This window comes from Diadema antillarum, unplaced genomic scaffold (assembly GCF_040938485.1).
Source record: "Diadema antillarum isolate AM-2024a unplaced genomic scaffold, OU_Dant_1.0 scf00000022, whole genome shotgun sequence".
NCBI lineage: Eukaryota > Metazoa > Echinodermata > Echinoidea > Diadematoida > Diadematidae > Diadema > Diadema antillarum.
Window position 1 is genome coordinate 5,123,994 of NW_027270911.1, and position 26,172 is coordinate 5,150,165.

General features: G+C 38.5%; 1 protein-coding gene across 1 annotated transcript in view; it reads left to right on the plus strand.

Moving 5' to 3' along the window:
- LOC139730673 (uncharacterized) overlaps nucleotides 1–26,172 on the plus strand; it is a 48,505-nt gene that overhangs the window by 9,935 nt on the left and 12,398 nt on the right. The window contains exons 2-3 of the mRNA XM_071641534.1: nucleotides 15,322–15,464; nucleotides 24,920–25,032. Of these exons, the coding sequence (XP_071497635.1) occupies nucleotides 15,322–15,464; nucleotides 24,920–25,032 (256 nt within the window). The remainder of the gene's footprint in view (nucleotides 1–15,321; nucleotides 15,465–24,919; nucleotides 25,033–26,172) is intronic.

Here is a 26,172-nt window from a genome sequence, read left to right on the forward strand (position 1 = left end):
CCTGATTGGACGGGGGCCCTGTCATGCCATATTTGATCTTTCCCATAAATCATGCTCCTGGGCGATGGCCCTGCCAGTCTACGTGCACATACTCGTGTGCCCTGGGTCTCTCCGTGAGCCCGTCCACAGAGGAGAGTGACACATGAATGTGACATGCTTGACATTGTTTGAAAAACCAATCGTCCCACCGGGTCGACCCCTCGGCCGTGTAACCCCATGGCGGCAGGGCAGAAGCCTTCTTACCCATCAGCTCTCTTGAAAGCCAGCCAAGGTGCTAGCTAAACGATCATGTGATGTCACAAATTTATTCCGCATGACTGGCTCGAATCCAGATGCCACGTTATCATCAATATGTCATTTAAAGCAACCCATATTGTTGCATCAAACAGCAACATAAACATAACAAAAGTACCCAAAAGCAAAAATCCTCGAATTCATCATGGTTCTAATTTGTTTTGTTTAATTGTGTTCCCCTTCCCCCCCCCCCCCCCCCCATGGTTACAGCTGCATCAAGGGTACATTCCATTTGGATTAAAAAGATGAAAAAAGGGCTTAGGGCCTCCGTACCTACAGTTTAGCCGACTAACTTTGACAAGCTGTCATGAGAGTAAAGACATGATAGAACTGAAGAACTTCCAGTCAAACTTTGCAAAGATGTGTGAAGAATTTGTGAAAAAAGAATCTAAATCTTACACAGCAGCATTTATACCAAACATGGTGATTAACCTCAGAATATTAAAATCCTGTACTTCCACCGGCATGCAGAATTGGAAGGTCTGGAATGAAAACTACATTGTAGGTGGATCTGATAATGACTAGTCATATGTATGTAGGCCTAAGCATATGTTTTCTAGCATATAGTTATATTGCATTAAATGCATTTTTGTGTTAGTCATAAAGGAACACTGTAGATTATTCTTTTACATATTTTGCTGTGGTGGTTCATGTAGGTTATGAGTCAGTAGCAGGACCCGCCTGGTCATCATTTGAATTACTTGAGCCACATCCTGCATGCTCATCGGCCACCAAATGTTCTGGTGTTTTGTTTTTGATATGTCTTGCCCTTTAGTCGTGCCGTCTTGTGTTTTTTTTTGTGTGTGTGTCATGTTTTTGTTTGTTTAACCCCTTGGCCTGTTGCATGATTCAGTAATTGACCTGTTCAAGGTTAGACAACAAAAAATAATGTGGTTTGGGTCTCTGCCACATTGTAAAGTGCTTTGAGCACTGCATAGGTACATAATGGGAAGGGGATATGTTATAAAAACAAACAAACTGACTTAAAACAAAAGTACCGGTAATAATTGTCATTTAGTATTCTTGTGAAAAATAGGTGTCAAATCAACATTGAATAGTACTTGATTAGTCAAGCTATTCAAGAATTGCTGATTATCAGTAATTTTTTTTGTGTGTGTAAATCAAAATATGCAGCTAAACATGTCTTGTTATCTTCTGTTTTCAGATCAAAGAACTGATACAGAATTTCTTGTAATTGTTTACTTTAAAAAAAGAGATTAATTATAAGGTAGTACAATGTATGGATGAACTTCCCCTAAAAAAGTTTTTGAAAAGCAATGTAAGGTTGAAAGGTACTCAAGTTTTCAGCATGTGTAGTTTTTAAGTGCCTGTCTGTAAAAATGTTGCCTAATTTGAGGTATTTTTCTGGTATTGATCTGTCTGTCTGTCTGTTTGTCTGTCTCTCCATCTACAATTCTGTTGTACAATCCTTGTATAGACTATCTGCCTATTTATAAATGTATCAATCTGTTTATCTATCTACATGTATCTACAGTATGTATATCTATCTACAATGTATCTATCTATCTATCTATCTATCTATCTATCTATCTATCTATTTATCTATCTCATCTTATCTGCTTTGTATCTAATCTGTCTGTCTATCTGTCTACAGGTGTTAAGATAAGCCAGTAGGAAGATAATGTGTTGTGTGATAGCATTGTCTCTTGATTTAAACTTCAGTTGATCACCAAACATGCAAATTTGTACCACCCGGTCTTCATGCGAGTCAACATCAATGGACTTTTAATCGGAGCAGTATGCTTTATTGTTGGAGGGATGCACACTTGTCTGAGATGGTTGGCATTTGGCTCAATGTCTTAATACCAAATTACCCTGCCCGAGAAAGCGTTTTAAGAACGATCAGCTCCTGTTTGGTATTGTCAGGCAGACGCCGTCTGCTCGGCAGCCCCAGAGACTATGAATGTTACCTCGCCGACGGCCGTGGATTATAAATTTTGCCGCACAATTCCAAAAGGCCATGTGCTCATCTTGATAAACTGCTTATGTAGCATTCAACAAAGGCATTGGAATCTTTTAATCTACTACCTCCACACATTAAATAGACTTCAAACAGAATGAAAGGAGGGAAGGAGATACTGCCCTTTCCCTAAAGCTGATAAATCTGGTGTCAGCTTCCAAGTCAAAGTACTAATCAGATACCCTCTCCAGATATAAAAAGAGTAGGATTTTTAGGTGATCCGAGTATCCTCTCGGATCACCTTCTGTATCTGTACTGATTCTTTGTTCTTCTTCTTTTTCTTCTTCTTTCTCCGCAAAAGTTGTGTAGAGGTAATCTCGGAAAGTCCTCTTCCTATCAATGTCAAAATCATACCATACATGTATCATGTCCAAAGACGATCCTCCTAATAAAATCATAGTGATTAGTCGACCGTGACGTCACTATGACGTCATTATATGAAAACACATTTTCATTCATATCTCATTAATGGAATAGAATTTTGCAATGAAATCTACGTCAAATACATTTCAAATTATGCGCATTTTACTCATATTCTCAAAATTCATATTTTCTCTTAAAACGTGCGCGTACGCGCGCGTTGAAATATTTGTATGCTCCAATCGAGCTCAAATTTTTTTTGCACACGTTTCAGACCATTTGGAGCATTTTTTGAAAAATTGAAAAAATTGGACGGACGCGTACGTGCGCGCACATATTCGCACACACAGCTCATATGCAATAGAAATTTCCCGTTTTTTTACACTTATCGGATGCCTAAAATGTCAAGGAATATTTCTACCAAGTTTCAAGTCAATCCGACTCAATATGACGTCATACGGGCCCGTCAAAGTTGAAATTCCGCGCGCGCGTCAATGGGGATACACAGTGCAACTATGCCAAAAAACCGCCAATTTTAAATCGGATTTTACTCGTCAGGATGGACGGTGACCCCCCATTTTCTTTACATATTCTGAAAGGTGATGAGTTGTACATGTCATTTCATGGGCTGGCTATGCTGATAAAATGATGAAAAGATGTCAAATTTCTTAATAAAGTAAAAAAAGTAAATTTTCAAAATGACGTCATCAAATTTCAAGTTTACTCGAGCGTATCTCACTAATCCTTTGCCAATTTTCACCCACATTTCAATATGTTGTAGCTTATGAAATGCTCTTTCATAAATGTAATTACGCAATTTTGATTTGATGACAACATCACCTCAAAAAATGGATTGAAGGTAACCTTGTCAAATTTGACCAGTTTACGTGTAATCTCTATGGGAGTGCAATTTTTATGGAAATGAAAATTGACATGACTATCTTTATTGAGCACTAGCTCATTTATGCTTCGGTGAATTTCTCTAAGATTTTAATATGTTGTAGCTGAGATGTAGGGCTATCGTAAGTGTGCCCTTCGTTTTTTCATACGTTGTCGGATGACGTGAAAAAACTTGGTTGAAATTAAAGTTTATCTTCGATGTATTGAAATATTTCTTTCTTTTTGCAACTTTCTTTGCAATAACTCAAGAAAAACAGCCCCTATCACCTTCATATTTTGCACATGTTTAGTTCATGTCACGAACATTATTTCATAAAATTACAACTACTTGATCACACGCCATCTTGGGTATGTAAATTAGGGTCAAAGGTCATAGATGTTTCATCCTGTATCTTGGTGAATACATGTCTTATCTTTCCCATATTTTGCACACGTAAAGACCATGTTACAGGGATCATTTCATAAAATAACCACTTTTTGCTCAGATGCCATCTTGTCTGTGCAAAGTGGGGTCAAATGTCATATGTACTTCTTTTTCTATCTTTGCTATGACGTGTTATCTCTATGGGAGGGAATTTTTTAGATGTGAAAATTGACATGACTCTCTTTATCGAGCACTATCTTACTTATGCTTCGGTGAATTTCAGATTTTAATATGTTGTAGCTGAGACTTTGCAGTATCAGGACTCGAATAATTGAAAAAAAAAAAGATCGGATCACCTTAATTTGTCAGTGATGACAAATTACAATCTCTAGTTTATTATTATTACTTTTTTTGGGGGGGGGGGGAGGAGACTTGCAAACAGGTAATTCTGTGAGCAATTTCAGCTTTTACAAAGTCTTGACGTTTCTAAATCGTTGTAGAGTTGTGACATGTTCAGACAGTGTAGACTGTATGTGTCCCCTTTGCCGAATGTTCATGGTGAATACCATTGCACTTGACAGAGGTACACAACAGTGTAAATAGTTAGTAAATCAATCATATACTATATGATTACAAATGTTCAAGTAAATGCATATGAAGTGTGTCAAACCCCGTCTCTTTGTGGTGTTTAGGGGTTTGGGAGCTGAAGGTTTACAGATTTCAAGTGTGAACCTAGACATTGAACAAAAATTTTGTGGATTAACACATCCAGACTATGATGGGCCAAGCATGATTAGAGAAATGTGTCACAGGGAGTATTCAAGCTTGATAGCAAAGCATATAAAATTCTTACACATGATGGACCTATGTAGGCCTATACATGTAGTGTGAATTGGCATTCTACATACCGGTACAGTATTTATGTACATCCATAATCATCATACACAGTACAGGGGCAGATCTGGGGGGTGTTTCATCAACGTTTGTCAGTTTTCAGCAAAATCCTTGGTTTTGATTGGCTGAGATGCTCTGGTCACTGACTGTTACTATGGTGATTCAAGTTGTCAGCGCTGACAAACGTTGATGCAGATCCAGGAATTCTGTAAAGGGGAGGGGGAGCACAACTAAAATTTCTGGTGCCACTTGGGGGGGGGGGGGGGCGTGCACCGGTTGCACCCCCCTCTGGATCCGCCACTGCAGTAGACCTACTTGTCCATCAGAAAGGGGGCATTTCCCCATCGAGGCTAGCCTTTCAGACTTTCTTGCCCCTATCACACCTCGTGGGCATAGCAGTAGTTGACCCAAGTCTGAGAATTACAAGCATCCACATTCCAGAAATTCCAACACAAAAGTTGTTTCACTTTCTCAGTAAATCTGCCGAGGGCCGTTGACCACAAGAAGTAGCTATGGCCACAGACAGTGGTGGCTCAGTGAGTGTGTATTCCTGGAGCCATCTCAATGAGTCAATGGTAGGGATATGAATGGGGGGCGTGTGCAGGGAATCGGAAGATGCATCCATTTTGTTGCCATGATGTCAACCAGCGTAGGCTTTCTACACAGACAAGATTGCCTACTCATTTGTAACGGATCTATCTGAAAGCGGCAAAAGACTTTTTTCTCTCCGGCTGCAGATGAAAAAACAAAAACAAAAACAAAAACTGCCTTAGTGCTACTATGAAAATGTTAATCAGTATAATCAATGTGAAGTATGCTATTGTTTAATAGTATACAAAATGTGAACAATAGTGGTATCAAAAACTGTTTCTCAAATATTATGAAACTGTCAAGGTGATGGTTTATTGAGAAAATTAGTGATATCTAAGCTCCTTATATTTGCAGCTTCATTGCAAATTTTTTTGCATGGTAGGGTGTTTTGTGATACAACTGAACTACAAAGTTATATTCATTATAGGCCTACACTGTAGGATTCGGAACCTACATCAATGCAGCAAATGTGATTTTTTTTTTTTAAATCACTGCTCCAAGTGTTTTAAAAGTAGTGGCTTTGAATGCAAAGGTGCAATATTCTATACCCCTTTTGGTCTTCCTTTGCTGCTGTGTGGGTATTAAATTTTTAAGATAGTTACAACAAGAAGTCTTCCTGGCAGATGTGGCAGAGAAAATGATATCTGGTTGTGTATAATTGGGCTATAGGCCTTGATCTCCCTCCTCCTCCCCCCCCCCCCCAAAAAAAAAATGGAATATTGGATAATCTGTAGGCCTGCACTTTACTGCCTACCCCTATTTGAAAGTCTCCACCATCCTAAAAAAATATAAAGAATAAGAAATAGAAGGTGCATGATGGTGCAAGCTTTATTCATGAAAGGAACAGTCTCATTTCAAGTGTCAATGATGCAACCAGTATCACAGTCTGTCAAACTGTGGTGACATGGAACATATCCATTTGAAATGACTATCTGACTGGCTGTAATTCACATTTTATAACCAAAGGAATGTCAAAACAGAAAGCTGATGTTGATGCTGTAGCTAATGGCAGTCATTTAATACCTACAGTACAGTAGGTGGAAGTTATTACAAGCTACTACAAGTAGGCCTTTGCTTAAAGTTTTGTAAGTGTATCAATTTTTTTCTCTCTTTTTGTCCTGTGAAGTTCTTACCGTGCATTTCTGACCAATGACCCAAATCACCACCACCACTGAACTTGCACAAAAAGTACAGTAGCTGACCACTGGGGCAAACCAAGGTTCTTCAGAAAAAGTACAGTGACCGCTGGCTCACACAATTGGCAACCACAAGTTTTTTTTTTTAAATAGCAATGAGTGTTCTGAAATTTGTACCAGAGATTCTAAATAATCTAGTTTCACTGTTTAGGTATCAAGTCATTTCTCCTTTCAGGGAATAATTTTCCTGGTATCGCATCGCAATTTGCTATGCATTTTTACACCACTGCTATACAAACCAAGGAGGTATTAGTACCTCCTTGTACAAACTAACTTTTGTGTAGCAGTTTTCTTCCATAGAAGTGGACAGGATAGATACTATAAATGAAATGTTCATAAGCTGAAACTGCTAATCAAATATGAGTTGGAAAATTATTCCCTGCCTTTGCTTCATTGGAACAAGACCATAATATGCAGGCTTACGGATAGGTCTACCGGTACTGTATGATGCTATCCAACTGCAAGGGAAATCACCAAAGGTGTCATTTACAGGTCAAGTGTTACATGTTTAAGAGCATTATCTCTTCAAAACTTCCTCTTAACCATTGTTGAGTTCATTGCACACTAGCTTTCAATAGCAAGATTTAATAAAATCAGCGAAATTGTTGTTATTCTGTGTCTTTTCCGGCATCTTTGTAGTAGGTCTATGAGATCATTGATCCCTAGCAGCTGAAATGCTGCAATGAACAGGGGTATTCTTTCTGATGGTTGAGGCCCCAAACTCTGACTAAAGAACCAGTCACAGTTACTGAAACCTGACTGGCTTCCCCACTCAACCCTACAGTTGTTATTTTATCATCACATAAATCACTCCCCCCCCCCCCCCCCCATGTAATTTCTATGACAGTTGCTTTGTTCCCACATTACAAATTATCACTGTGTTTACTTTAATAGGCATCATGGCAGAAAAAAATTGTATGATAGGTGGTCATAAAGTTCTCCAGGGGCCTGTTTTTATGAAGAGTTATAATTGATTATATAGGGCCTACTGTAGTTGATTTCTGTCATTAGTCTATGGCAGCTTGTGTGTTAACTTTATTCAATTTACAATCGATTACATCTTCTGATAAAATGGGGCCCTGTTCTATCATAATAGCACTGTAACACACTACTTACAATTGTAGGAAAGGGGTTAAGAGGGTTTTCCATTTGATCGGCAAACCAACTTCAATACCAACCAAATATCACAGAGGAGGCTTCATACAAGTCATGTCAAATGTTTTGTAACTTCAGTACATACAAAATAGTGGCGTACATACTTAGTGGTCTACTTTCAGCTACCTTTATAAATGACGTTTTAGTGGCTATGCTTGTAAGTGCAAAATTATTGTCCAGTTTTTCAACTAAATAGGTCATCCAATATAATATGCTGCTTGTTTGTCATAACTGTATCAAGACCAATTTTTTCTGTATCAAAATGGGAGATGACTGATTTTGTCAGAGCAATTTACAGAGTTAGCTAAGCTTGCCATTTTTAGGGTCAAGGTCAACTTCAAAGGCACTCTTGGTACTGAAGCTCCAATCCTCACCCCTCCCCCCCCCCACAAAAAAAAAGGGGGGGGAGGGGGGAGACATGATGACATTGTGTGAAAGGACAAGCTGTGACAGAATTAATCTACAGGTAGATTTGTGTCTTGCTTTCCCAAAGGTCAGATACCAAATTGCAAAGTGAAATGTTCCTTTGACCAAACCCTCTGCGGTGTGGGCTAAGTAGAAACTGATGAAGCACACGTGAGCCAAATGACAGTGGAATGATCTTTTTTTCCCCCGAAGATTGGCGATCGTTAAAAGATCGCCGCTCCTCCTTGATCGGTATCGGCGATCGTTAAAAGATCGCCGCTCCTTGATTGGTATCGGATCGGCATCGGATGATCAGTTTCACCACTAGTCATATTTCACTTTTCGACTGTTTTCTGGCAAAGAAACTCTTGTCATCCTGGGTTTGTGTTCACTTTCACAATCCGCCAATGATCCATCTTTCTATGAACTGAAGTGTGGTGTTATGTTTCTCTCCTTATAACATTTCTTTTATAAATTGATATTCATGACACATGCACTGTAGAATAATCCTGTGAATCGGTCACAGATCTAAAAAGGAAAAACCCTTGTTTTCTTTATAAATATAGATGGAATGAAAGTATCAACTGCAAGGGACATGTACATTTTTAATAGTGTAGATGTGTAGGAATCATGTGCACAATTCAATATCATATGAATTTCAAGCTTTTGTATTGACTCTACTATTTTTGCATACAAAATTGAAATGCCTAACTTGAAAAAGAGACTACCGTACCGTGTTCATGATATCAATTTGTGTTGGTCTGTATCAGAATGTTTGTACTATAGCATGTTTTGAGAAGAAAAAAACAACAACAACTAAAACAATGGGCAAATGTGAGAATAAAGTCGCAACAATGAGTAAATGTACACTGTATGAATGTGCAGGCAAAAGGAGAGGTTTGGTAGGGCGCCAAGAAACAGTATACAGTTTAGACATGCTGTACACTGTGCCATGTGAATGCCAGCATGCATGCATTGGCAGAGGCAATTTTAGATCATTTCTGAGATAAGCTTGAGTCTCTCATACACATAACGTGCACCTGTCACAGGTAATTGTGTTTGCAAACTGATTTTGCATTTTTTAGGATTCTAAAGTACAGTTCCATACAGTATATTATCATACATTTGTACACTGTATGCTTGATGTACAATGTAATTTTTGGGCCTTTTTTTCGAGAAGGGGGAGGGGGTAGATCTGAGGTTGTTAGCTAAAGGAATCTTCAGTTTCCCATTTTATTCTCAAATTACATTCTTCCAAAAGTATGTCCATGAATGTTAGATTGTGTATGCTTTTACTGTTTATGGAGAATGGGGGTTTGAGGTTTTTAGCTATAAAAAAAAAAAAAGTCTACAGTTTCCGATTCTATTTTCAAATTACATACCGGTACTTCCAAAAGTAACTCAGTGATTGTACTGTATAGATGTAGTATGCCTTCAATTGTTCCCTTTAAACGTGTTGAAGAATTTCTGCAAAAGACAAAAAAACAATTCTTCAGTGTACAGTAATGGGATGCATTTACAAAGTACGGTGTAGATTTACTTTTTTATGCCTCCGCCACGTAGTGGTGCCGGAGGCATTATGTTTTCGGGTTGTCCGTCCGTCCGTCCGTACGTCCGTACGTCCGTACGTCTGTACGTACGTCCGTCCGTCCGTACGTACGTCCGTACGTACGTCCGTCCGCTTTCGTTTACGCGATAACTTGAGTAATATTTACTGGAATTTCACCAAACTTGGTCCAAGTATGAAGTATGATGGGGCAATGATTTGATTAGATTTTAGGTGAAATCGGCTAAAGGTCAAAGGTCAAAGGTCAAGGTCAAATCATGAAATTTATCCGTTTACGCGATAACTCAAGACTGTATGGAGCAAATTTCACCAAACTTTGTTGGAGGATGATGTATGATGGGACAATTACTTGATTAGTTTTTCAGTGAAATCGGACAGAGGTCAAAGGTCAAAGATCAAGGTCAAATCCTAAAATTTATCTGTTTACATGATAACTCAAAACTGGATGAAGCAGCTTTCACCAAACTTGGTCCAAGGATGATGTATGATGGGACAATTAGTTGAGTAGATTTTAGTGACATTGACAAGAGGTCAAAGGTCAAAAGGTCAAGGTCAAATGCTAAAAATGTTGCTATTTCCCCCATATCTATGCAATGCCTGCAGTTATTTTCTTGAAACTTAGTGTAGACATGTACTACTGCATAAAGATTCTCCAGAGAGAGTTTCATGTCATAAGGTCAAAGGTCAAAAGGTCAAAGGTTAGGTGAAAATGTTGCAATATCACTTTTCTCACAAATGGTTCAATGTATCTTCGTTGAACTTGGTACATATGCATGTACCGACTGGCAGGGATTATCTAGGGAATTTAGGGGTCATGGGTCAATAGTCAGGGGTCAAAGGTCAAGGTCAACTTCTCAAAATGTTACTATTTCCCTCATATACACCTGTACTAGTATATGCAATGATTGCATTATTAGTTTTAAAATTTAATATATGTACATGTATTACTTAATGGAGATTCTCTTGGAAATTTCCAGCCAGAAGGTCAAAGGTCAAAGGTTAGGTTTAAATGAAAAAAATATATATATTTTGTACTGGTAATTACACTCTTTCTTCATAATTTATAATAAGGTCGGTCAGAAGTCAAGTAAAAATTTCCAATTCCCCAAATATGTGTACCTGCACTCTTTAATAGACAATAATAGCAAACCCAGTTCGTGGAAAGTGAACATTCAAGATATTTCTGATAAACCTGTTATTTCGATATTTTGCCAGTTATGTGAAACTGTCATCACACATTGTGAAGACATTGTACTATACACCTATTGGGAGAATCATGCATTATGGCGGAGGCATCAGTCGCCGTAGCGACATTTCTAGTTTTTTTTTTTTTTTTGGGGGGGGGGGGGAGATACAAGTAGGAACATGGGGATGTTAGCACATTGTAATTGTACAGTATCTGCATACAATGTACATTGTAGTCTTAGAGCAATAAGCCAAGATGCTCTGAGAATGCAATGATGTGGTATCAATCAAAATTGGTACCGATTGAGTGAGCAGATGTATTGTTTTGTGAAATGATGTGCAAACACTTGTAGTAGGGGAAATCTGGAGTCAGTGGAGTATTAGAATTGGGTGATACAGTGCAGAGATGAGGAGTAACTGAAATTCAAAGTTGTCCAACTTTATTTGACTTGTGACTGATGATCAAATCTGTGCCATAAGGTCGTTGATGATGTGTGGGATTGTAATCAGTCATGTCACGAGAAGATCATATACAGACTATATTGCTGTACTGTGGCAGGAACTGAGAATCATGTATAATAGAAACGTAAAAAGCAGGAAGTAGAACCAAGAATCGCCTCAATGGAGCTACAGTTGATTATTAAAAAGCACAAGTCATTGCCAAATAATGCGTAATCCATTAAAAGTCTGTGTAAATGAATGATAGTTAGTGTTGAATGAAGGTCAGTCCTATCAGACTCCCCAGAGGTGTAATGCATGATGGTATTACTACATTGGTACATATTAGCAATGGTGATGGTTTAAAAGTGTGGTGATGGATGAGGTCATATCATTACAATCCAATCCCTGATTGAGGCTCCATTTCCTCCAGTGCCCTCTCCTTACCCTAAAGTAAAACATCTCTAGAAATGATTAGTGGAAATCGATAAAGGTCATTTTTTTATGAGTGTACATGCATAGTTGGGATAAATTATTCTGCTTGCTGTAGCAAGTTTGATAGCGGATACACCCACTACTCTGTCATACATGTGTACATATCATTGAGCATTTATTCTTTTGCACCTCCCTGATTCTCCCTGGCATCTGTGTCTTGGATGTGCACTTTTTTTTGGGGGGGGGGGGAGGGGGAGGGGAGGGGGAGGGGAGGGGGTTAATGTTGGAGGGAGGGGAGGGGAGGGATAGGATTATACTGGTAAGCCACAATGCCAGAATCCTGCCCTCCCTTTTTCTCTTGATGAGTTTGCATTTCTGGAACTTTCAGCGCCACTGAAAAAAGGGCATAGTGTACCCGTGCCATGATTATTACAAGCTTCGTACAAGGTTGTGAAGTTGCAAACTTATTGCAGCCAGCAATCTTTGATATCTGTCTCTCCCATGCATTCTAAATAGTAACCTATGAAAATGTTTTTAACTTTGAGTGTGTGTTTTTATTCTTAGATGGCAGTTCTTATACAAGTAAAAACAGTTCATCGTACCACAACCGTGCAATACATTCTAATTCCTTTATAAAGGGTAGGCATTTATCTGACAATGTCAAGCAGGAAAGCCCAACAAGAGCTACACATTGTTCAGTTGAATTTCTAGATGGGGGAGTTGGTTGGTCAATTTCTGTCAAGCTCTTTATGAAGAAGTGTTCAGTAAATTGTATGATTACTGTAGGTGCCCTATGTTCACTTGTATAGGGCCTATGTACAAAATGGCAAGCTGTAGATGTCCCCCACGTGTTCCAAATATAGTATCAAAGATGAGATATTCCGCAGCAGATGCAGGATGGTTACGCAGTGACAAGGCCCTTCCTTGTCAGAGAGCTGAGATTTTTTTTTTTTTGGTTGTTTGACCTAATTTGGGAGTACAGTGTAGGTATACTGAATCAGTGAGCCACCCAGCCAAAAAAAAGGGGGGGGGGGAGGTTATGACGTTTGCGAATCAAATTGAAAACTTCCTGGATTTCGAAAGGAAAAGAGAGTCAGATGAGGGAAAGTGTGGGGGAAAAGTGTGGGAAGAGAGAGAAATGACATCTCATGTAAACAGAACATTGCATCATCTTCACCTGTCCCCCCCCCCCCCCCCCCCCAGTCCTGAACGACTGTCGAGCAACACCGGCAGTTGCCAGAGATTTGTTTTATATTTGCTGCTCCCTCATTGAAATGCCTGTGCCAGTGTTGCTACAACATATACCTGTACATTGTAGGGGCAACGCCCTTGCAGCATAGGTGGTGTGTAGTAAAGTGTTTTTGTGACAAGCATTCAAAGCATGCGTACCCGATTATTATTATTATTGTTTTGTTTTTTTGAACTGTGAGAGCTTGTCACTGATCTACATGTACACCAGTAGGGTTCAATGAAATGCAACCATTTCCACTGTGACAAACTCAAATACATCCATGCCCTGTGAACAGAATTGCACCAGTGTTTTCGAGCATGTGTCTGTCATGTGAACTGCCTCCAAAGTGTTTTCTGCATGACTTTGTATGCCTTTTTGAAGCTTGTCACTGCTTTCACTATCATTCTGGGAAAAGAACTCGGGGAAAACTTATGTATGAAACTTACTCTTTTTTTTTCATTTTCTGAATCAACAAAAAGTTTCTGAAAGTTTTAATCAGTGGAGTGAACTGAATCAACAATATTGGATCTATTGGTTTTTTTGATGAGCTTGAGTACTTTTTTTTTTCTTCTGTTCAGCATGGTTCAGAAGCAATTTCTTTGAAAAGACCCTGGCTGAATGCATTCTCATGCCTTTACTTTAGCATCCAGTTATCAATCTAATGGTTGCCTTCCCTTGTGATTGTTTCTTTTGAATTCCCTATAATTTATCTGAAATTTCAAGCACTGTGGTTGTCGTGTCACTTACAAAAGTGTATGTACAACTGTTGCACGGTCCTTACTTTCTTCATTTATACCTAGACTACCTTTTTGACATCACTCATCAGTTGTTCAAAATTTTGTTATCCTGAGCATTGTTCCTTGCCCAATGGATAAATATTCATTTGTACAACGCATCTTGGAAAGGATTACGTAATCGTGATTCCCGTGAGGACTTATCGGAGTCAACCTGTACCACATCCTGCATATATTTATAAACATATGACCCCCCCCCCCCCTAAAAAAAAAGGAAGAAGAACATGATAAAAACTTAATCACCTTGTAGAAAATACTACTGGTACGTAATCAAGTAGTTTTGATGGTATCCCTGGCTGCCTCTGTGATAAGTTCCAAGAACGTAGTGTGATATCATTACCTGGTTTCGAGATATGAAAAGGAAGTGGGTGGGGCAGGGAATTCCACACACGTTGGCATTCGGCAGCACGATTTAACCCCTACAGTGCATTCTTTACTAATTGGCTCAGATCAAGATGTCTGGAAATCGGTTTGATATATAATCTATTAAAATAGATTACCTAATCCCCCTAATCCCTATTATGTCATTGTGGTCTATCCCTTTAGACTGAGGCACATTGCTACACCTGAATGGCTTGCTATGAGTATTACTATTACTGTACAACCAGGTGAAGTGTGTGTTGATTTCTGAATGTGAATGATACTGTAAAAGTGGATATTTTCGCGTGACTAATTTTTCGCGCTTGGCCTGGTCGGAAGAGTTTCGCGTGTTTTTAATTCCGCGGAATCAAGACATCACGCACAGGCACACATGGCAAGCAAAAACATTCGCGTGCTTTTATTTTCGCGCTTGTTTCTGGTTGCGCGAAATGCGCGAAAATTTTAACACCGCGAAAATTTCCACTTTTACAGTACAACAGCTTTAATAGCAAGTTACATTGTAAAAAGTCAAGTGCCTGGACAAGTAAAGGGTAAAGTACATTTTCATGTACAAGCCATATAATGCATAGTTGTTGAATTACAGTATGAACATACATCATTATGTTCCACTGTATTTTCCAAATTGTGCATACCGGTATCCACAAAAATATTAAATAATCTTGTACATATGTGTTTACTTACAGTTTAATAAAGCAAAGTGTAGATGAAACAGGTGCAGTTTGTGTAATTGCAAATTTAGTTTCAAAAGACTTTGGAGCAAGATCTAGGTTTTTTTACTCACATTTGTATTTTAAGATTTTCTGATCTTTATACTCACTGACTCTTAAAACTGCTCGATTGAAAATGAGACTGGTACAGTTTGGAATGTATCCAACTACAAGCTTGTATGCTTCAAGTTAAGTGAGTAAATTCAACTTGGATGGCCTATCAGCGTGTGTAAACCCGCATTTGACATGGATCTCAAACATTAATTATCGTCTATATAGACTAATAGATAGGGAGCAAACAATCTTATTGTCTGTTCAATTTGCTCAGCTACTCAAGAGTCAGATAGGACATTAAAAGTATTTACCACTCAAACTGGTGATTATGACTGTAGTACCATTGAATTAATGGCATACTTCATTTCTGTCTCCGCCCCCCTACGCAGAGTTCCAAGATGACTGGGAGAAGTCACACGAACCGGTGGTCGAGGGCGTCACGTTCTACGTAAAGTACCTCGGGGTGGAGATCGTCAACATGCCCAACGACGAGGCGCACACGTCAGACGCAATCAAGAAGATAATCCATCGGGTATGTTGGATTTGCATCGGAACCCAATTTTTATTCCCCTCCGTCATACTAACTATTATTGAACCAGTGCAATATTTGAGCAGTTGCCATATGGGGCATGTTTGTATCATTACACGGTTTAAAGGGGATGGCGAGTAACTGATCAGTGGGAATCAGTGGGATTGCTGAGGGATGATTGTTCCAATCCTTGTGGGATTCATTTAAGAGTACATTATATATCTATTCTTGTGTGAAAACTATTTGCTTCAGAATGGTCTCATATTCAAGTAATGTGCAGTTTAATGTTTCCAGGTAAGCGTCCCTGGTCAGTGACGGGGCATTAATCTGCACATTACTTGAATATGAGACCGTTCTGAAGCAAATAATTTTCACACAACAGTAGATACTGTCCTTTTTTTCATCTGTCTCTGCCCCTCCCTCCAGTTATCCCTTTATGGTGTTTGTGTTGTGCTTCACCCACTAAACTACACCAGTGTGCAAAGGCTCAGAATTGTGGCATCTTTACTATCCCAGAGCAAATATTTGAACATTCCAACCAAAGGTCATGCTCATGTACATTTACATTTAATACCCACAAACTAAACAAAAAGAAGAGGGAATGAAAAGGATCATCTTGGCACGATGCTCTTTTGCTCACCAGTGATAAATGTTGTGTTGCTGAAAACAGACACTCTGTAACTGAGCTATTTATTTTACACAAGAGTTTCCAATGCTATCACGTTTGTTTTCAGACCTGCTTTCGTATCTATGCTTATTGATAACAAGAATGTTTTGACTCTTTTGCGTTATCAATATCTGTGCATAAAATTTGTAGGATGTTTTGATGGACGACAATTAAGGGCTCCTTTTCAATTCTCCATATAATGCATCACAAATTGATCAGTTATTCAGATAGTCACAGAAACAATTTGCCAAATACAAATTGTATGTGCGGTGGTAATTGCTTGGGATTAGTGCAGTGATCATCAGAAATATATATGAAGCCCTTTAAGTTATTTAATAACCAAATCACACTGACAATGTCATAGGATAGAAGATGTATATGTCCATTATTAGATGAATTACAGGTAGAGAAAGATTTTGTTTGTTGCATTTAATAGATCTTGGTGAGAATGTCTAAAGTACCAAGATGTGGATTTCAGTGTAATATATGTATTGTACAAACAATACAGTACTTGCATACTTGGAACCAAGAACTGACCTTTAATTCTATGGACATCGTTTCTTCTTCTTCTATGATTAAGTCAAACTCGCACAAGTTTTAGGAATTGAATTAGTCAAAGAAAATTGCCACTTTGAGTGGAAAATAAACATTCATGAGTTAATTCTGATGTGTACAAAGTCAAAATTCAAGGAAGTTGAAGGATATTCTCTTGTCTCTTTGAATTCAAAGTACATGTACATAGGGGAGGTTGACTGTATAGCAACATTAACAAGGGAGTGTAATTATAATCGTGGGTTTGCGCTAGTTTGCAGGCACAAACCCTTGTTGGTCGTATAGGAGTCTGCATGCGCCAAGACTAATACACGCACCACTACACTGCAGCCTCTCTTGGGAGAAGCTTCAACACAGGGCCTATGGGACAGTGCCAAAGTGGTGCATGTAGTAGTCTTGGCGCAGACTCCTTTACGACCAACAAGGGTTTGTGCCTGCAAACTAGGTTTGCGCTATGTTAGCAGCAGCAGCTTGTACAAGATCAGGTGAGAGGTTCCAGAGAGTCAAGTTTTGTTGTGGCAGCAGCTATTAGAGTGCAAATTATTTTGTACCTAGCACACATCCATCTCACAGAGATGTGTGATCACTCACCCCCCATCTTCCGGGTTGGAAGATTAGGATATCACTCTTGGGGCCTGCATTATTCATCATCATGTATGCGCGAGTCACCTCTAGGTGAACCTCTTAACCTCCTTTATAGACGTAGATGTTGTTCTGTCTTCTTTTTGGTTGTTGTTTTTTCCCAAATTTTGCAAGAGGCTTGGGGGATGCAATTAATTGTGAGTGCATGCTTCCAGTTGGATGTAGTCTACACTTTAAGGAATCTGCTTCAGGATCACACATATCACAATATCTGGGTCTTCGTACTTCTGCTTTCCAGTGCTTGATGTACCAGTAACCCTGCTCCGCTCAGGCCATCAAAAGACATACATGTAGTGTGTATGATACTCCCGAAGTTGCCAGCCAGTGAACAATTTGGTTAGCCTGTGAAGTGCATTTTCATGCCATGTGCAAGTTGCCTGCTGAGTATAATTTATGAACAGCGCAGAATAAGGCAAGCAGTGCTGAAAGTTTCATAGAAATTGAACATGTAATGAGAGAGGTGTAGAATTGCTTTGAAACCTAATGCTGTAAGTTTGAATTAACTTTCTGCTTGGGGTCACATGTCCTTTCAGAAGGTTTCATACTTTTTTTTTCTAAACTTCTTCAATATGTAAAATAGAAGTGCATTAATGCTGTCAGCAACCACCAGCCATGAACTGAAATTGAATCTATAATTAGACCAACATTTAATAACTTGAGCCTTGCAAGGAAACTATTGTATTTAGGCTGGTATGCACACTGTCTCATTGACAAATGTTCAAAGAGCTCTACACTCTTGAATCTGCATCGGATGATTAATTTTGATTGGAACTTTAAAAACTCAAACCCACCCGATCTACGATTACTATGTTTTCCTCCATTGTACACATATATAAATGAAAACCGTGCCAACACGTTTCTACTTAAAGCATCTAAGAGTAAATGTTTGGGGTTGTTTATTAGTATGTTGTAGTTCAGATGAGGATCCTGAAATTGAATCTATAGTTGTACACCAACATTTAATAACTTGAGCCTTGCAAGGAAGCTATAGGCTGGTATGCAGTCTGTCCCTTTAACAAGTATTCAAAGCTACACTGTGGAATGTGTATTGGATTACTCTTTTTGATATGAACTTCAAAACACAAATTCACCTTATTCATTATTGCTTTGTTTTCCTCCATGATCAAATCGCACACATAACGAGACATGAAAACTCGTCACATTGAGGACGAGTTAGGTGATACGCTTGTGGTCATGAGATGACAGTCATCTGTGATCGACAAAGAAAAGAATGTGATATAGGCACCTTGAAGTTATATTGAGCGTGCATGCGAAACCGTATCTGTAACCACTCGACCACGGGTCATCCACGGAAATGGTAAGACAAAAAAACAACAACAATGTATAGATATAACGGGGGGAAAGTCAATGCCCACTCAACTAACGTGGCCGTGTGAACATCTATTGCATTGCTAGACGGAAAAGCGGCCTTGTAACGACTGAGGTCGCTATGCCATTTCTGGCAACTTGGGAAAAATACGTCCCGCAGACATAAAACCTATAATCGGCTGGTTTTGATACCTTGCCTTTAATCACAATTTTCAGTGTAATGACGTCATCAAATTACAAAACAATGACATGGTCTTGAAAGAAAATTGTTCAAAGTACAACACCTCAGTCGTCGTCATTACATACTATGATCGGTTTGACAAAGTCAACCTGCAAAATGTTGCTGCAGTCGAAGCAATGTGGTCTCCAACACACAAAAAAGAGGGATATGGCGTGTGTGTGTGTCTGTGTGTGTGTATAGGTGCGTTTATATACGAACGTGATTTCTACATGGACGAATATGTAATACAAAATTGAAGAAAAAAAAACAGTAAAGTAGCTAATTATTTTGTTTCGTGATCTTGTGGGGTTCGAACCCGCAACCTCACGTCTCTGAGACGTCGCCTTTAACCACTCGGCGACACGTCTCGACGGGAAAATATGGGGAACGTTATGGACTTGAAAGACAGTTGTTCAATATATAACACATTCATCGTACGTTGTCAGTTTGCTATTGACATGACGATCTATCATTTGAATATGAGGCAGGCATTAGTACCTGTATGAAATTATTATAGGCATGGTTATCAAATTGCCCTAAAATATCCTTATAATTGCCTTATTTTTACACACAGTTACGCTATCCCTTTAAACTCGTCACAGTTTAATCAGAATCATTAACATCATACATTAGTACCATATTCAGTTCCATAGCTGATCACGTTTGCTAATCAATTAAGAGTAATTGTCTAGCATGTGTCATATGGCCAACCTGTATACACACGTATATACACACACACAATGCTAAATGTATGTATCAAACATCTGTAACACAGCTTTGAACTAACTATAGGAATTATCGCTGCACTTATCATCCATACTTTTTATCACTATCTGAAACTCCACAAAAACCACTAATTGACAAATAATCATCAATACAGAAGACTGAATACCTTTTTTACAATGTATAGCTTGTTACATGTATAAATCAGCACAAAGTAACCACGACTACATTGTGTTACTGAATTAATATGAACAAATTTCATGTTGTGACAGTATACTATATCAGTTTGAAAAGCCCAACCTGCAAAACTATAATTTTGCAGCAGTCGAAGTAATGCAGTCTCCAACGCAAAACAAAGGTATACTGTGTGAGTGTGTGCGTATAGGTGTGTTTACATGCAAACGTGATTTCTACATGGACGAAGGTGTAGTACTCTATTGAAGAAAAAAAGTAAAAAAAATATATTATTTTCTTTCGTGCTCTTGTGAGGATCGAACCCGTACGTGTGCAACCTCACGTTTCTAAGACGACGCCTCTAACCACTCGACCATACGTCTCGACGAGAAAATTAGAGGAACGTAAGCTTATGTACGTGAAAGATGAATCAGGAATCGTTTGGTCCGCATTCCATTCTCATTTTCAGTTTTAAATTGCAAAATTGTCAACCTCATGAGGAGATTTCAAAGAATAAAATGCATGATTACTGCAGCTTATTGTCACAGCTACAACATAAATAAGTTTCAGAGGAAATGAAGCAAAATCAGCTGAGATAAAGGTGCTTAAACGTTGTCAAGTCAATGCATGGTTTCTAAAAAAATCACCTCCCATAGACATAACACGTAAACTTGTCCGATTTTGCGTCTTTACCTTTAAACACAATTTAAAGCATGATGACGTCATCAAATTTCAAAACCATGACATGGACTTGAAAGGCAAATGTTCAAAGTACAACATATCTGAATTTGGGATAATATTGAGCTTAAACAACAGAGATACGAGCAAATGAATGTCAGAAACAGTACCTCAAAAAAATTAATTCCACTTTTTTGATTTCAGATGACGATATGATGACGTCATAATGTAATTATGGAAATAATGATACTTGAAACGTCATGTCCAATTTATATGCTTTTGTAATATGCAATAAAAACATAGGGTCACCTGACGTTTTAAAGAGCTATGGCGAAATAAACAGACATGTTTTTTCACTATATTTGCACATAGACGCGCACGCGAAATTTGAACTTTGACGCAAGTGCATTGCTTTGTTATTTGTAGGAATCGATTAGAAATCAATGGATATTGTTGCTCAAAGTATCAGGAATCCAAATCTGTCAAAAAAAGTGTATTTTCATGTTGCTGACGCGCTGTGCGCGCGAAAATGCGCGGACGGACGCGCACGCGCAAAATTGTTTGAAACGCATAAAATTGTCTGAAACTTCGAGATTTCCCATTGGAAAGTTGTTTTGAGCCTTTTAAAATTTTGACGCGCGCTTACGCGCACTTAATGATGTCCTAGGTAATTAGCATCAAAAGAAGTAAGATAGAACGTGACCTGAACTTTATGTCCACAAAAAATGATACAGAAATGACCTTTAGTTATGAAGTTATGATCGATCATGTAACATGGTCCAAAAATCACAAAATGGCGCCTAGACGACGTCATAGATATGTTACTGTCATGAAAACCTTATTGTGGCTAGATATTGTCATGAGACATGTTCCCTGAAAATGTCATGTTATTCCGTAATGTCATTCTTGAGATATTGATGACACAAAATTGTCCAGAAAGAAAGAAGAATAAAAAGAAATAAAGAGAGATTTTGACAATCACAATAGGTGATACGCTGATAGCGTATCACCTAATAATGTACACACAGTGCCAACACGTACAGTTGTAAGGTGTAAAGCATAGAGCAGATATTTGGGGCTGTTCGTTAGTTACAATGTACATGTTCAGACAATGATCCTTAACTTCAAGGATAAGCTGGTACATTGTAGTTGAGTATGGGACGCCAAGTGTTGAATCATGGTCCCTTTCATCACGAAATGACAAAGTTGTCATTCTGTTGACGACATTGCCATCTTGTTGACGGAATTATCGTTTTGTTGACGAAATTGCCATTTCACGACGAAAGAGACCATGCGACGCTTGGTGCCCCTTACTTACATTTTGTACCTATGAGCTTATCCTTGAAGTTCAGGATCACCGTCTGAATGTAACTATTGCCACAGCCATTTCTATTCTATGTACAGTGTATTAATGTATTGAAAATGTTTTACATTGTACATTTGTATGCACATTAAAGGAATATTCTGTCTTTGAAATGCTCAAACATATACATTCAGACTGCAAATTTATACAACTGCTGATTCAATTGAACTTAAATAGAAAACAGTTCTGAATATTAGTTGGCTGTCACATTATAAAACATGGTTGAAGAAATTTGTTCCGGAGGAAGCTGATTCAAATTTCTTCCGGACTTTGTGGTTCATGACTAGCAAGAAATGTATTTTCAAAACTTCTGTTTTACTGAACAGGTTCATGTGCCAGTCTGAAACTGCCAGCGGTGCTTCTTTGCCACCCTTAAAGGGATGGTACAGTATTGGTGGAGATGAGAATTAGGCTTTTAACTTTTGTGCGAGATACCAAGAAAACACTTACGGCTGTACATTGTATGATATAGTACAGAGTATGCCATTTTAAGAGGAATTCAAAGTTTATTTGAAGAAAATTGGGTTAAGAATGACTGAAACATCCAAAAACAAAGTACAACAAAGCGATCGTAATAAAGTGTGGGTCCCACACTTCATTAGAATCGCTCTTTTTTGGATATCGCAGCCATTTCAAAACCAATTTTCATCAAATAAACGTTGAATTCCTTATAGAATTACATGCTCTTTCATATTTCATAAGAGGTTTCTCATTATCTCATCAAAAAATGTTAGAAACCTGAAATTGGGTCTCAACCAAAACTATACTATCCCTTTAAAGGACAAGTCCACCTTCATATACACTGTACATAAGGATTGAGAGAATGCAGCAATATTAGTAGAACACATCAGTGAAAGTTTGAGGAAAATTGGACAATCCGTTAAAAAGTTACGAATATTTTAAGTATCTGCGCAGTCACTGCTGGAAGAGAAGACTACTACAGTGTATGATGTCACATGCATACAACTACAATTTGTATATAAGGAAAATAAAAAGAGAATTTCACAAAACTTTACTTTTTGAATAAAGCACACATTTCTTCGACTTGCTACTGACGTACAAATGTATGTTAAGGGTAATGTTATTCCCCCTGCCTTCTGAAAGAGAGAAGTCAAGTGTTCTTTTGTTATGCGAGAAAAATGGAAATATATGTTGAATTTTTTTTATTCTATCTTTATATCGTTGTACTCATGTGACATCACAAGCTACATTGTATAGTAGTCTTTTCATCCAGCCGTGACTGAGCAGAAACTTCAAAAATTCATAACTTTTTAACGGATCGTCCGATTTTGCTCAAACTCTCACTGATGTGTTCTACTAATATTGCTGCATTCACTCAATCCACCTGTCTATGAAGGTGAACGTTACTTGTCCTTTAATTAGCTTAGGTCAGACTGACTCAACCTGGTTTAGTTGTGCATTTACTTTATTTTGGGGATGGGAGGGATTTACAATGTAGGAAAAGAATGGACAGGAGTCATCTCAACTGTGCACAAACACTGTGAGCTAATGATGTGTCAGAACTGATAAGCTGTCTGTAAAAATTCTCTGGTGCCTTATATCAACTCTTCATGTTGTAGTAGTACTGGTTCTCCATTTTGATTTTACATTTCGATCTTCAGGTGGTCTCTTCTGTAGTTTACAATTCATCTATGTACACATGATGTTCATATCTAAACTTAGATATGAGCTCGAAGTTTCAATCTTCGATGCTTAGTTTGAAGTTTATTCCTGTGTACACGTAGATGCACTCAGAAGTTAGCAATCTTAAAGGAACACTGTAAGTTGATGATTAGAGCCATATGACATGGTAGCATGGGTTTCCGATGTACATCACGGGGAATTCTTTTCCCTTTTACATATGAGCGGTGCTGGAATTATGGTACATGTACAGTATGGTAAGAATGAGGAACATGTTAAAGCACAGAATAATGTACTTGGCAATGTAAAAACAGAAAAAAAAAGTTCTAAGGAAATTATTTATTTATTTATTTTTTTTGGGGGGGGGGGGAGACATGAAAAATAGAATAGTGGCTTACATAGAATATTTGTATTTGATGTTGAACTCAGCTTTTAAAGTGATGCCTGAGGCAGAGTGATGTCCGTGTATTGTGAGGCTGACACTGTAAATTCTTCTTATTTGTTGGCAGATAATGCACTCTGGTATGACAATGTCGTGTGATCGGTAGCAGAGGAGAGAATTTCTTTAAAGTTGACACAGTCACGCAGGAAATATATTTTGTTATCCCCCACCCATTGCCCAGTCAGTGTTCAGCCATGTTCATATCTTTAGGCTTTTCTTTGTCGTTCATAAAATTCTCTCAGTGTATAGTTTATAATGTGCTGCATTCTGCAATCGGCATATTTGAAGTGGAATTTTATTTTGATATTTACTGACTGGAATTTCAAAAATGCACAATGTACAATGCCTCTTGTGCATTTTTTATCTGAGGCTATTTTTGCATTGTCATTACTGTACGAGCTGAAATTTTTGCGGTGGTTTTATTTTCGCGAATTTCGCGAATCGCCTTTGAACCGCGAAAATAACAACACACGAAAATAACAATGCGTGAATTACTACGTTCAGTTAGCCCCTCGCAACCGTGAAATTAACAACACGCGAAAATGTCCTCCAAGTTGCAATTCGCGAAAATATCTGTACGCGAAAATTTTAGCTCGTACAGTATGTTACTGGTACCTAATGTATGATGATCTGTTTGAATATTTGTTTAGAATATTGAAGAGCACATCCTGTCCTGAGAATAAATCCATATCAAAAGAAAATCCATAAACCTTGTAAAAATAACCTAATAATGAATTTTGTGTGACAGCTTTGCCTTTTTACTGAATAGTTGGTGCAGTCGATCCATAGGCTGGAGATGCAAACGTTCACTTTCTGCCTAAAAGAATAGTTGAACCTTATTTTCCCCGCTGTCTTGAATACTCACTCTGTCTCTTCTTCTCTCGAGAGCGGTGGGGAGGAGGGAAAAATAGGAAGAAAGTAATACTTTTTTTTTCAACATAATATGTTTGGAGTTTGTGATAGCTCCAAGTGGCATCTCCCCTGCAGCGCATTCAGTGATGTTGGTATTCTCTGTGTGTCTTTGTAGGCAAAGTATGGCTCGGGAAAGGTCCGCAAGGTTGCCCTGACGGTCACACCAACCTCCCTGAAACCCTTCGACCTCGAGACCAACGAGGATCTGGAAGAGATAACGATACACAGGTGAGGAGTTCGACTCAAGGGCTTGGGGTTCTGTGTGACTGCCCGTTAGCATCTGTGTGACACATGTTACAATTTGTATGTATTTTGAATGTTTGTTTTTTTTTCAGGATCAAATCTTTTCATATTTTCTTCCCTCCTTTTTGTTTTTCCAGGTGGTTGGGTAGTTTCAGGGTTTGGGGAGGGATCTACAGCTTGTTTACAGACTGCTCCCTTGGGGTCAGGGTGCATCACAACCCATGGGGAAAGCATTTGGTTGAATGTTACATGTAATACTTGCCACATGTACTTGTGTCTTTGTCAAGCAAAAAAGTGTTCATTGTGAGTATGTGCATTAACGTTACAGTCATCTCCAACTATGTTTGACAAAAAAAAAAAAAAAAAATGGTGTACATAATGTTTTGAACACCATGAAGTCACATCTGTCAATAAAACATTCATGAGTTTTTGCATGCCCTGTCAGATTTTGCAACCTTTTTCTCTGAATCGTGGTCGTATTTCTGGAATTTCATAACTGAGTTGTCGCAGGCTCGTGTAATAAGTTAATCGCAAAATATTCATGAGACCATCTCTCCGTATTTTCCCACGACTTGGCGTGCCTCGCTATGCCGTAGCAAGAATCCTAAATTTAGTGCTGTTTCAGGGAAAGTGCCACTCGATTAGGGCAAACGTCCCCAATAATGGATTGGCTAATATTATGTTTTAATGAAGTTTGCAATGATACAGTGCCGTTCAGTCCCTTGCCAACATACATAGCTACGCAACCTTCTCAGTAGAATTTAGGTTTGGTAGCAGACACAGTTTAACATTTTCTGCTCTGTACAGGCAGTGAAGCAGTACTGGGATTGTCACCATCATAATGACATATATTAACCCAAGTGTTTGGGAATAATTTCCCTTCTCGAGATCGAAAAGAAAGTTTAATTGATGGACATGTTCTGTGAACGAAATGGCACACAACTCTATGTATGTATGAAATTTAGCGTACCAAGTTTATACAAAATGCATCGCAAATTGCTATGCTAAACCAGGATGGGGTGGAGCGCTCGTCTTAACGAGCGCAGGCACTTTGACATGTTCCTTCAATTTGCTTACAGTCAACCATTGGTCTATACCCGTGGATCTTGGCACATCATAATTGGA